The sequence below is a fragment of the Sinohyriopsis cumingii genome, chromosome 19 (genome assembly GCF_028554795.1).
Source record: "Sinohyriopsis cumingii isolate HCF-2022 chromosome 19, ASM2855479v2, whole genome shotgun sequence".
NCBI classification, from domain to species: Eukaryota; Metazoa; Mollusca; class Bivalvia; order Unionida; family Unionidae; genus Sinohyriopsis; species Sinohyriopsis cumingii.
In genome coordinates this window covers 11,389,129-11,404,066 of record NC_142979.1, presented here as the reverse complement: position 1 = coordinate 11,404,066, position 14,938 = coordinate 11,389,129, and the positions used below count along the sequence as shown (strand labels likewise).

Sequence of the window (14,938 nt, the reverse complement as noted above, 5' to 3'; positions counted from 1 at the left end):
CGTTCAGCAAGAGTCCGATTGAATCGTTCAACAATTGCCTGATCACGATGTAGCGCAGTATGACCTCGTCGTATCGCGACGATATGATGTTTCAGCGTTGATAAAACAGCGCCGCGAAATTCACTACCAGGATCAACTTGTAATAGATTTGGCCAGCGCAGAGGACCTCTTTGATAAATCCGCTCAAACGCAGCGGCTACTTCAGTTGCTGACTTTGTTTTTAACGGCTCCGCTTGTTTGTATCGACTCGCAACATCAACTACGGTTAGCGCGTATTTGTAACCGTTGTCATGCGGCAGAAATAGTATATCAGCCTGATGAACTTCATTAGGTACGCTGACATCAAAGCGCGAGAAGTTGATTTGTTTAGGCGGTGGTAGATAGATTTGCCATATAGCCTGTTTGGATAACCAATTAGCCGCAGTGGCCTTTGTTACCTTTGCAGCGCTTGCGAGCTTACCAATTGCGGCCTTCCCCTTCCAGTATCCTCTCGGAGAATAATAGATGGATTCCATGTTGTTATTAATTACCAGCGCCCACCATTAATTTACCTTTCATAGCCGATTTTACCAACCATGAAGCCAATTTTTCTTTGACGGATTTATCAGGAATAGCATTTAACGCGTGAATTAATTTTACGTCCGCGATATGACGCTGTTGCAGATCGCTACTTTTGTAAGCAACATCATGAGCATGACACGCCTTATCGATAGCATTTATTGGATACTCACCGGGTTTGGGCTGATTTTGATCATCGAGTCTGATATCTAATCGCGTTCCGGGGCCACAGTAGCTATATCCTGGGAGGTGTTTTTCTCCTGGATACTTTGCCCACGGTGTTCCGGGGAGTTTTGATAACCTGGCTGCAATATCACCTCCTCGCTTTTTTTTAAAACATCCCCGGGTTTAATAGAAATAAATCTAAATTTCTTTGTACCGCATTGTGCACACTTACCAGTAAGGGCCGATCTGTTATTTCTTGTTGTAGCGGTTGTCATATCATTTGTGCCAGTACGTACTCTACACTTCACACAATATAGATCCATAATTTATGTATAGAGATATGAATATAATTGATTTTTCGGCGACTAAAACAAGAGAACCAGTTAAGCATGTTGCAGCGTTACCAAACTCGATCCGGATGATTATCATCGGACCATCTGGATCCGGCAAGACGCAATTGTTACTCAATTTAATAATGAGATGGATGAAGTGGGATAAGTTGTATTTGGTTGCTCCTAGCGTGGATGATCAACGATGCTACGAGGTGTTGAAAGATTTCAACGAGAATGCATCAGCGATCGCTAAAAAAATGTTATTGAGTTTATTACAGATATCAATGATGCACCAGGTATTGATGATATTGATGGCGACGTTAACAATCTAGTCGTGTACGATGATGTTATGTTAGACAATCAAAAAAACCCAGCTAGGATATTTTCCAGAGGCAGGCATAAAAACACCGACGTGATATATGTCACTCAACGATACACTCAGATTCCAAAAGTAATCAGAGACAACTGTAATATTCTTGCTGTGTTCAACGGCGTTGATACACACACGCTACGAAATATTTGGCAGACATGGTGCGGCGGTGACATGGACTTTAATGTTTTTCGAAACTTTTTTAGTCATGCTCAGTCGACCCCACATGGATTTGTAACGATAAATTTACATGACCCTCGGACACGATATCGTATCGGACTTGACCAAATATTCGGTTAGTTGTAAATAATTTTCATTGTAAATAACTCCTTAGCAGCAGGGGGGGCGATGACATCGACGCGGTCGTCGATGTGCTTACCGGACGCTGACAACGCTGGGGATCGACGCGCAGAAGGTGTTAATTAAACCAAATGACGATTGGACGATCCCCCAACGACGACGTCGTTTTTTTTTTACCAGGCGCTGACGACGCTAGATCGTTGAGTTGCAGAAAGTATTAATTAAGCCAAATGACGATTGGACAAAATGTCGGATTCGCCCCCCCTGCTGCTCAATAAGTATTTTTACACTCGACATCAGCTATTGCATCATAACCGTGTAGTTGTTCTGTTTTCAATCTCCATTCACCCAATGATGATTCAGTGCCGATATTTAGCTTTGATAAATCTGCATGTTTCTTACTGATATAAAATGAATATGTCTCTAACCTAACGGCAAATTTAGGGGCTCTGTTCACTATCGACAATAGATTTATTGAACCATACGCGAGCATCGAAGATCTTAATTGGGTATACTGTGGTGAGTCGCCATCAATGTAACTCACAATTGTACCTACATCATTAGGCAAACACACTGATGAAATCTGCTTTTTTCTTCGATGCAAAGAATTCCATTAGGCCTTATCAGATCACCATCATCTTCAGAGCTTTGGACCGATGAATTCCAACGCAGAATTAAATCTATGACTGAAAGAGAATCTAAGATAGCTATCACTGTTAACGAACCAACGTTATCAAGGGTGATAGAAATAAATTCACCAGATTACGCTGTATATATTTATCAATTATAATTTGTTCAATTTGATAACTGCCCGTGGGAATTCCAACAACATGGCAATCTGGAGATCCATCTTGTTTATTTTTATTTGCAAATACCAGTTAATTATTTGCTGATAATCTACCAAATGATCTTGATATGATATTTGGCCAACTGTAATATACACGTAATTGTGCTAGCGCTATTTCTTTCAATGGAATTGCAGTTGGAAAGTTAATTCTAAATTCAGGATTAGTTGAGCTTGCTGATATCATCGTAGCTTTTGACGGAGTTGTATTAACGAAAATCTGCTGTAATAACTCGTTCGGGGTTGACATTATTATTATTATTATTATTATTTAAATCAGACGTGGATTCTATCACGCTCATTATGTCTTTGTAAATTTTAATCATCTGTGTAAATTCATAATCTGATATCATTCCATCTCCGAGACTCGATGACAACAACGAAGATAACTTACAATATGTCAACGTCGATGCGTGAAGTTTTACTGAATAATCGTGTAATTTCATGTTTGTACAAGTGCATATCTTTTTTTGGCAATAATATTAAGAAAACCAGCAACTGTTGTTGTGACTGATAAACAAATTGTTACAATTGCCATCGATGTCATTCTTATTGTTGATAATAATACGCCAGTTCCAGCAATAATAGCAGATGCGGAATAAACAATTATATCAACAACAACTACACGTCTGCGATAAGTTTTTACTTTTACTGTATATTTATCAACAATATTTTTTCATTTGTCATTCAAGTGCTTGATTTTATCTAAAACGTTGAACATCAACTGGGATGCACATTTTATTTTAATTATTAAGTAATCAATTGAGGCGTTTCAGCGACAAATTCCAGACACTAGTAGTAAGACGATGTGTGTAATTTTTTATCAGATGATTCCAGCAAAAATGTTTGTTCGCCTAATTTATTTAACACAATAGACACGGTTCCAGAAAAATGTATCGGCTGAATGACACCAGGGATACGTGGTAAATATACTAAATTTTGCACCGCTGAACATTGACAGCCTATACATACCAGCTACTTCCGCGGAATTCAACCGATAACATTTTCTTGTTTTTTCTAATATCATAGATATTTTATTGCGCTATCGTGATTAGCTCTGAAACTGATTTAGGATCTCTGATAGCGCCTAATCGTTGATTAATTGTTTCAATGTCTGACATAGCTGTCATAATATTGCCGATTTTTGTGTTAATTTCAGAGAGTTTAATACCTGTAACTAATGGTGTTCCTAAGAAATCATCAACAATTCAATTTATTCTTTTGCGATAATTCAAACATGTGTTTCCATGAGTATTATAATCAGATTTAAATGTGGTCATTTCATTATTAATTGAAAAACACGAGTTCTTCATTGGGAGGGTTCTACTGTCGATATATTCCTTTGTTAAAGCGTCATTGACTGATTCTGGTTCTCCGATATGAGTGATTTTGTGATTAGCCATACTGAGAAAACCAGTCATTGTATCACAGGTGAATCGTAAATGATTAGCAACACTTTTTATAATTTCATTTCTGATAGTTGCGATTTATACATTTGAGTCTCTGATTCTACCGCCGTGAGTAAATACTGGAATGTTATCCGTGGTAGGACCGAGAACTCTACGAATTATGTCGACCCACTTAATGTTAATCGTCTTAAAACACCGTATTTATCTTGAAAAATAACAACTTCATCCCGGTCAACTCCAGAGAGGTTCAAAAGATCAGCAAGATCATCTCTGGTAGCATAATTCGACAAATAAATATCATCGTTTTTCTATTTGATGGAAAAAGATCTTCCATAAATATCAACCATTATATAATTAGTAATTATTTTAAAAAATAACTCGTGTACGCATGTACAACTTTATGAGGTGAATCGGAAAATGTTGATATAGCGTCGAGTGCAGCAATCACTTCACGGAAATATATTGGCGGATCGGTTATTGTCTGTGTTGGTAATGTTGAATACCAGACTAGAATATTTTGAAGAGGAGTGCTTTGCACTCTGCCGACATATTTTAAAAACTCTTTTGGTGGTGCCGACGCATACGAATCAAAATAAACAATTCCACGTGGATCAATCGCGTATGAAACCCAATGAGTACCTGTACCAGAACTTTTATCGAGATTAATGATACCAGTTTAAATACTATTTGTTTGTTTAGGTAATTAATCACGCATACATTTTTTTTTTTAATATTTAATGTTTTGCAGCATCAAGTAAATCAAAATATAACATAGGAAGAATTAGCGAAATGTCCCTGGAAGTCTCAGACCTTTTCCGTCCCAATGAGGGGTTCCTGGCAATCTTCGACCATTTCCCCATTTTTTTGACGTCTTTATTCCTTTTCCTGATGCTTTCTTCAAAGCCATTCCAGCAGTATGTCCACCGGCTCCAATTGCAGCTGCTTTTTCAACAGCTGGAGCTTCAGAGGTTATCTGTGCTGGTATAGTAGCAGAAGTGGAAATATACCACCAATCTGGATTGGATCTTTAATGGCGCTCGCAGAAAGATTAAGTTTAACGTCTGTTTTGGTTTGTTTGGCGTCATTAAAATGCCTTAGTTGACGTTCTGACAATGATAGTTTATTTTGACCACCTGTGATCTGATCTATTTTTCGTGATATTTTTATTCCACAGTTCTTTGCTGATTTTGATTGAAGGTTTTTAATCTGACCAGGAGTCACACTGACACTAACATGATGATATGACATTATACATATCATGAGCGATTTAATTACATGTTTTCTACTGGAGCATCAATGACTCTTCTTCATCATTTAACATTGATCTACGTGCCGCAAATCCTAAGTTGAATTCATCGTTCATTGAATCAACTTCAGTTCTAGCTGCGTTTAGTGTTACGTTTCTGTCTTCTGGATGATCAGTTGTATCCTTTGGAAACATCAATGACGGACCAGCTGATCTCGAATAATCATCGCTGTATCTTGCATGGCCAAGTACCGTCGTGGCAATGTCAACGTTTTCCAGGCATGATTCAATGGGTCTTCCGTCAATCATGTATATGGCACTTTTAAATAACGCCATGATACCGTTATTAACAAAACCAGGTCGATCACCAATTCCGATTCCTGTACCATCTGCTTGTATAATCCTACAGTCTACTTCAGTATCAAGAACAGGGATATATTTCTTAATTGCCTCTAGTTGCTCTCGAGCTAATCTAGCTGTGCGAAATTCCATTATTGATATAATAATGATTTAATTACTTACACAATACAGCAGCAGAGATGGTGCGACAAAAAATGAGTGTCCGACGGGTAAATGGACACGTATACAAATTTGAAAACACGAACGGCAAAAATGAAATAAAAAACAAGTTAACCCATTTAGAGAAACTATCAGTTTTAGTCAGAGCCTTCGGTTTGGCGTTATGGACCTTATATTTTTTTTCATATGAAGTTTTAGTTTTCATAAATTGGTCTTCCAGCAAGTGGTCTGTTCACCCTCCCTTCTGCTCCAGTTCACCTGCGATAATCTCATTCAAATCGTCTTCGTTCGTTGTTTTATTATATGGCGAGTAGCTCTTTCGCGATTTCAACCCGGTTCGGTGATTGATCAGCTGTCAGCAAACCCATGCTGCACAAATCTTTCTGAGCTTCAAAAGGATTTGTAAGTATGTTAAGAGTAACTGCTGATTAAATGCCCTCTTCACAGCAGTCACTTCCAGCTCACCAATCACAGAAAATAACAGTCTTCCAGGACCTTGGTCCTCTTGCAAAGATTCGTTACCATCTTTAAAACAATCAAACCATCTCAGAATTGTAAGATATTACAGAGAGAATAACATCAGTAAACATCATGGAAGTCGGCTTTGAAATCAATCAGAGTACACTAAAAGTGCTCGAATGTTACAATATGCTCTTCGTTCAGCAGGTGGCAGTTGCGTTGTACGTGCAGCTGCATATCAGTGTATAGAACGTTATTATGTCTATCATTTCATATTATAATTATTGATAGGTCGCAAAGAAGCCATAAACATTATAACAAAATGTTCATATCTTTTCAAATATCCCAATTATGGCATTCATTTCATATTTTATATACGCTACTTAGAACTTATTATTATCAAACATCTTATCTAATAGTTATGTTTAATTCTCGTTGACGTACAGTTTCGATTGCTATTCCTTCAATACCGGTTCAGAATTTATATTTTCAATAATTAGATATGTCCAACTTCTTCCATATATTTCATGAGCCCCAATTATGTATTTTTTGCTTGGATTTTCAGAAATCAATAAATGAGCAACAACTTACAGGCACGCGACATTATTTGTTGCTTTTAAATTATGTTATTGGCTGGAGGCATTTTAGGATTTCTCAGAGAGCATTCAAAGTGTCCTAGAGTTAGTATGCCGGTAACTTTGTAGTAAATCATAAGTGATTTCAAAAACATTTTCAGCAAAGCATGTCGTCCTTCAGCCACAACCGTGTGAAAAACTCCAGTATAACCTATTTATCTTTAAAGAAAATCGAAATAACAAAACAAAAATATACTTGCAGTGAGTACGACTAAACAATATTCGAAATGAATATATCGGTCCATCTGATTTTAAGGTTTATGTGAAATGTATTTGAAAAAAGCCTTTAAACTACCACCCCAGTAACATCTCAACAGTTTCGTGGTAAATTATACGCGATTTAAAAAAGAGAGAAGAAAGAAAAACACTAGGCCTAACAGTAAAGCATAAGTTCAGGTCGCCATAATAACGTAACAATAATCATCCTCTTAAGCCAATGTAAGCAATCGACCAATATTTATTATTTTCATAACGTAATTTACCGAGATAACTGACTTGCAAGCTAACTCCTATTAAGAACATATTGTTTAGCACTGTGCATATCTCCTTCGATATTGACGTGAACCTCGTACTAAAATTTAACGGAAATCAATTACTAGTATAATCTACTTACCTTCAGCCTTGGCAGGAGATCCCTGTCAAATACGTGGCCCGTTCCTCGAGAATCAACTTGCATGGCGTAAGCTGTCGCATTATAGAATATATTGTAACGAACAATATTGTCTCTACCTCCGCCAATGTTGACGTGAACCATATTCTGAATAAGAGATCAAACAAAAGATAGATTATTATTAAATCAATCGAAAATTTATCTAGTAGTATGCTATTGGTAACCATCATGATATTCTGAAAGAACATTATTTTCTGTGTTTTATTACATTCATTTCTGCATCTGGATGCAGTGTAAAACCCGATCTAGAGTTGTAGGAGGGTGAGTGTAATACCTTAATATTGTTAATGCTTCGATTCCCTTCAGATAATATATGAGGACAGAGACATGTCGTTGTTCATGCCTACTTGAAATTCTATCAACAACAGGCATAGTTTGGGGTCATATATCTCAAAGAATTTGTTTCTGGTGGATTTCTATATTATTTTCCTCGACACGTGCGTCCATTTTGATGGTGAGTGGAGACTTATAAGCTATACATTATTCAGAGTTTATTTAGATTTAGTAGAAGTCAGTTTTTATTCCAATAGCAAATCAAATAAAAAGCAAACAATAACTTCTGTAACGTGTACAATATATGACAACTATAGCTAACGACGTAATGCATAGTCAAACATTTATTCTAAGCCCCAGCAAAGATCGTTAACTTAAGTAAAGGTTCTAGTGTATCAAACTTTTGAATTCGTTTGGAACTGATAAACTGCAGTCTGAGAAGATCAATTCGTACACCTGAGCAAATTCAAAGCAATGATTCACCAATAATATTAAACCAAAGTAACTTGATATTTTCTAATCTTATTCCAGTAAGTAAGAACAACTGTCAAAATGACCACACGTAACAACTCTCACAAGGTGACCCACAGTATATGACGATGCGTAACAACTCTCATTAGGTGACCTACACTACAGGACAGCACGTAAAACTCTCACAAGGTGACGTACAGTACATGACAACACGAAACAAGTCCCATAACGTTTCGTACAGTACTGGACACAACGTAACAACTCTCACAAGGTGACTTACAGTACACGACAGCACGTAATAGCTCTCACTAGGTGATCTAAAGTATATGCTATCACGTAATCATTCATGTACATAACATCACATGATTATTCACGCCATATTTTAGATAACACACACACACACACACATATATATATATATATATATATATATATATATATATATATATATATATATATATATATATATATATATATATATATATATAGATATGAATGATAGACTGACATGTCCACATGAAGATGCCGAATATATGATTGCCATGTCCATAGAAAGACTATAGATACGATATATTGACGTGTTCATAGAAAGAGTATATCCTAAAATAGATTTATCTGTTCAAACCATAATTAGCTAGGATAATACATAAATAGATTACTACTGTAATTCATGAAGTAAATATCTTACCAGCATCATACCCACTTCATTATTTTGATAATGTCCCTGTTATATTTTTAAAATTATTTTTAAAACACCTAGAATTTAGTTTTATCAGAATGTCAAATAAGAAACTATTTGGTGACGAATAGAAGAATTGAAGCAATCCGTTAAATTCATTTTGCCGAGACACGTTAAAAGCTAGTTTCTAAAATAAGAGATAATTACATTTAGCCTTGGTCTCTGCTTGATGTGTAATGTACTTTTTCGTGGTAGTCAAAATATATAGAGTTCATATATGAAGTTTGAAGTTAAAATCAACTTTCTCTAACAAATGTGAACGGGAATGGAGGGGATGAGAAGAGGGAAAGGCTCAAAAAGCATATTACCACAAAGCATGTTATCTTTACAGTTTATTTTCACCTTATGTTTCTTTTCCATTATTGATTACCTTGTGTTTAGTTCCTTTCCTACATGATGTTTGATATTTTTTAATTAAATGTAGAGCACACTGTTAATACTTTGTTTAGAAAAGAAAAAAATGATATCCTTAGGAGAGCATCTTAAACGTGAAATCAGAAAGATAGTGTGCAACAATAATTTTGGACACCTCAATGCCAATTTTTAGCAACCAGTTCCGAAGATTAAAATAAACTATCATACTTTAAAACTCAGACTCCACTGTAAATTCCATCCATCGTCTGATTATCTCTTATCAACAGCTGATCAAAGTCAGAATTATTTAGAATTGAGCCTCACTTTGAGTATAATAGTGCTTATAATCTGTGGGACGTTTGGTCCCAGTAGGTTTTTATCTTTATGTTTAGCAACGAATATACATATGTATATGATCAGATGATGACACGTACGAAATTATACACGAGTATTTTCATTTTTCTGAACTCTCTAATTAAGAACATAGAATGTAATAAATGCTTACATCAGAGAAGACGTTGTACTCTATTGTCACAGAAGAATACTGGTCGTCCAGCATTATACCACGTACAGCAGATCCGGGGACTTTACGTAATGTGTGGTGTATGTAGTTGTACCTGATCACTACCCCTCGCTGTAAACAGCAAATATGTTGTCTTGTAGGAAAAGCCATTGGGTATCTAGCACGTTTTCTCTTTTTTTTAATCAGAATATGTTTTCGACATCAGTACATAAATTTCATATAAAGCGTGGACTAGTTCTTTTACGACATTATATCTGCCCGTTTTGCTTACAACAATTACGTTCATTGTTCAACTCTATGCCTATCCAGCATCATTATACACACACACATACATACATATTTGCATACATACATACATACATACATACATACATACATATATCAAGCTAGCAATATACTATTAGTAATCATCCCCTTCTGATGGTTCATACTAATCCTCCACCTTTAATTCCTGTATACCTTTGCAAGCAAATAAGTATATTTTCAAAATTATTGCAAAATGCAGTCATAAGTCACAAAGCGTTTAATCCACATAAATACGTTTACTTAACTTATTGAAAATAACGAACTTATTTTGTAATTGCTGGGTCATAAATTTCACACACCTGCTATTACTGTATAGTCTACTTCGCGAACTTATTTAGCGTTCCGATGCATGTGATATGGTGTCGATAGGAATCAAATTGGAACCATATACCATCACTACATATGTTTCTCGCAGAAAAGAAGTATTCTTCTGAAATTATTTAGAAATGCAAGACCTAAAATTGAAATGTCAGAGTTGTTTTCTTAACTTACATTTATCCCGTTGATCACTGAAAAACATCAAAAACTTACAGCAGTCCAATCTCTTCCACACATCAGAGCTCCACAATCACTGGAATTCATGCATGTGTGATGGGCATGGTTGTACTCGATCACATGATCGTTTCCCTGTAAAAAAACACCATTCATTTAATTGAAAAGGTTTAAAAGTTTTTTTAAATGTATCTTCCATTTTTTATAATGCTTTCCTCCGCATGTAGACTGTAGGTGAAAACTGTGAACGTTTTTTGAAGGAGTTGAAGATTTACATTTCTTATATCAATTATTCACTAGAAATGTTTGAACTTCTGTCAGAGTTTCTAAAAATCGTCGTGATAATTGTATGAACTTAAAAAAATAGCGTACGATAAGTTAGAGTAAGACTCGTTGTTCTAGAGGAAGAGTATATTGCTCATGGAGAAGTTTACCACACTGAGGTGAAAACAGTGATGATGTCAGAAATACCAGACGAAGACAAATTTGGAATCAAGATTCAGAATAAATAGTATCCAGGTTTATTATATGCTCATTTTTTCCCCGTTAACTTTACATTGTCAGAATCGTGCAGTATTACTCGATACTGAACCCGCGCGCCAGCACTTTTGATTTGTAAACAAATCATGAACACTCGCGTAAGAGGCGCTGTACGTTGTGGTTGTTTAAATTTGTTTCTGACTGAACTAAAACAGATGTTTCGTGGACTGCCACATACCAGCTGCTTGGCACATTCCGCGTTGATACAGTGTTTCGGATTTAGGCTAGCTACAGTATACAACAGACACAAGAAAATGTCCTTACAAATAACATACAAGTGACAAGTCATATACTCTCTTCTTTAGCTGGTGATAAAAATGGCAAAAAATATACTTACAGTTTTACATCCTAAATTTCCTCAAAATGTACTTTCTTAGTTCTGCAAATCAGAATTACATGAGCCATGTCATATGTTCTCAATCTTGATTACACATTTCGAAATTGTACTGTAATTTCGAAGACAAGTGCAATTACATCCTCCTTACTGCACTCAAAACGAAATAATCATTAAATTCCATAGCGTCTTTTTGATAATTACAATTGAAAGATTTCATATTTTTCCCACATTATTATTTAAAACATTAAATGACAGAAACAGAAACACATTTGCAGATGTCAACACGCTTCTCCCTAGCTTATTCAATCCCATGTATTTCATGTGGAATTGTCACATACAAATCCAGTCCATAATCACGAAATTTCGTAGAATCGAAAAAAATACAAAAATCTATTCATTCCAGATCAAATGGACAAAGTTGTTGCAATGCACATTCATTCACAATATGACTCCAAATTTCAATTTTAACTAGACACGCCATTTTCTTTCGAAAGTTATGTCGAGCGTGCGACTAAGTTCAAATTTATCTGGGCGGAGTTACGTGCGCAGTAATAATGTTGCTGTTGTGTAATGATGAATATGCGCTTGTGTATTTAGCTTGGAATACGGCATACATTGATTTACGTTGTTTCTTTTAGTGTATTTTGTTTATATTATTAAGCCTTCGGTAGAATAAAAAATGAGCATATAATAAAAAGGTTACTGCATTTGTATGGGAAAATATGAACTCGTTTTGTATATATATATATATATATATATATATATATATATATATATATATATATATATATATATACTGCACTCCCAAGGTCGTGCAGTGTTCCATCCATAAAACTCGTTCATATTTTCCCATACAACTGCAGGACCCTATAAATACAGTGTAATATTAAGTCTCTCATGGAATCTTACACTCCAATGAATTGCGTCGTACTGGCCTTCAAACATGTGATTGTAGCGCACAAGATGTCCCACTCCGGACATCTCCACTGCGTTATAACCCACAGCGCCCTCTCTGCTAAATTTCCAGATCTTATTGTCAGCCACCACGTGACCAGATGTCTCTAGCGTAGATCTTATCCCACCTTGTAGGATTAAATGAAAACTGTAAACGTTTCGAATATACAAGACCCCATCCCCAACAAAAATACAAATAATAATAATAATAATAATAATAATAATAATAATAATAATAAAGGTTTTAAAAAATGATTCATTTTGTTATCATTGTTACACGTTTTGCTGAAATTGCCCCGTGCCTTCGAGGTAATACACGTGAGGTACAAAGACATGCAACAAACAATGATAATACTGTCTTATGAATCATAAAAGTAACCAGAATAAGTCGGATGCATGGAAAAAGGATGTGATAAAATGCCATGTAAGAGTTCTCACTTGGCAATAAGACCTACTGAGAGACCAAATATTCTCTCTTTTATATATATATATATATATATATATATATATATATATATATATATATATATATATATATATATATAAGTGTATGTGTATTTGTCAGTGTACGTGTGTGTGTGTGTGTGTGAGTCCATTTCATCATAAACTGCCGGAAATACATACCTTCTATTCTAACCCCGCCATCACTGTCATGGATATCGCATTTTGTTATGGTTACATCTCTGCCATTCACATTGATGGCATATGCACCTGACGAATACATATAAACACAATGGTTCAAATACAGAGCAGAGTCAGGGCCGTAAAGAGCGATCACGGGCCCTGGGGTAAGAAACACCCGGGTCCCGTTTGTTAATTTTCTTGAATTTATATTTCTGGACGGTTCACGTACCGAGAACACTATTTTGTTCATGACCTGATTCATGTAACATTTTTTTTATCCTCTCATTCTAAGGTCCTCAACGTATATGAATTCGTATGATATTGTTAATAAAACATTGTATCAAGATGAAAGAAGAAAGAAAGATTGGGAGTAAGAGACATGCATAAAAGTGTATGGTTCATATACAAAATAGATGATTTTGATTTTTTAAACCATTTAAATATTTAAAATTTGATAATGGTATAATTGCAAAAGCCATATTTTGTTCGAATCGTCGAAGAAAATAATTTTTATTTTAAAACTAACGACTGTCTTATCAAAATATATTTACAATGCAGAATATTCGCGAAAAGCGTTTTGAAAATCAGTAAGTAAGCGTTTCTAAAATTATCTTTAAGTCGAGATTGGTAATCGTGATTCATTTTATATTCGTTGGACCTGCAGAGTTGAAATATTTATTCGAATACAGAACATATATTCAGATATATGTGAAACTATTCAAGGACTTGAACGATTAAAGAATTGTGTGGGATTATGTGAAACTTTCAAGGACTTTAATGATGTTCTACTTTCACGGGGTTACCTAGAGGTAAAAAATTTTGGGTATAGAACTGTCATTATTCAGTGGTGCTAGCACGTTAGCGTATAAACTCATTCGAACATTCATTCAGAACACATTCGGACAGTTTCCGGTTTAATGTAAAAATTATAGTACAATTTAGGATAATATTCTAGAAATTCATACACTGTAAGTTATTTTTAATTCTTTCACTTTACTTGATTTGATATATTACGGAAATAAAGTTATACTTTGGAAACTCGAATTCTTGCTTGGTTTTACCTCGTCTTCCTACTTAGTTTAAACACCTAGAAAATTTGGTAATGTACAAAACCATCGTACATAAAGCTCACCTGTATTCCTTACTTCTAGGTTTTCGAATGTGACGTCATGTATTGGATTGGCCACAAAACCGCTCCGACGACACGCTTCCAATGTGAAATCCTTGAAAGCAATATTGGACGCATTCCGGAGTCTGAATTAAAAACGTACCATGCCAACAACAACATCTTTACAATAGAAATACTTTTTTACACACTTAGATGAGAGAAAAACTACAATGGAATGGTTATATATACAACACAACAATGTTTCATAGCTAACATAGAAATATGGATGTGTGTGTGTGCGTGTGTGTGTGTGTGTAACTTTACCGCATATATTTGTTACTCCTATTTTTGAAACAAGGATAGTTGTTTCAGGCATTTTGGTTTACGTACACAACACAGTCGTCCAGCAGAGAAACGTAGATGATGTCCGAATCCCGCACTGCGCCATTATGTGTGGGCGGCCAGACGTACAAATTGCCAGTCGTTCGATCTAGGTAGTATTCACCCTTTAATAATAATAATAATAATAATAATAACAATAATAATAATGACAATAAGTAAAGAAGAATTAAATTAAGTAGAGTAGGCCAAAACATTCTCACATCAGGTTTTATAAAATATATTTCTTTATCTATGGTCTACAATGAAGTTGTAAAGAAATTTCTAAGGCAAACAAAATCGTTTAATTAACACTATCCTGCACGACATAT

General features: G+C 35.3%; 1 protein-coding gene across 1 annotated transcript in view; it reads right to left on the bottom strand.

The window, feature by feature from the left end:
- LOC149775131 (uncharacterized) overlaps nt 1-14,938 on the bottom strand; it is a 100,370-nt gene that overhangs the window by 65,669 nt on the left and 19,763 nt on the right. Inside the window, exons 9-15 of the mRNA XM_089943058.1 lie at nt 14,619-14,734; nt 14,253-14,374; nt 13,121-13,207; nt 12,452-12,624; nt 10,705-10,800; nt 9,850-9,978; nt 7,451-7,594 (exon numbers count right to left, since the gene is read on the bottom strand). Coding sequence (XP_089799184.1) covers nt 7,451-7,594; nt 9,850-9,978; nt 10,705-10,800; nt 12,452-12,624; nt 13,121-13,207; nt 14,253-14,374; nt 14,619-14,734 — 867 coding nt within the window. The remainder of the gene's footprint in view (nt 1-7,450; nt 7,595-9,849; nt 9,979-10,704; nt 10,801-12,451; nt 12,625-13,120; nt 13,208-14,252; nt 14,375-14,618; nt 14,735-14,938) is intronic.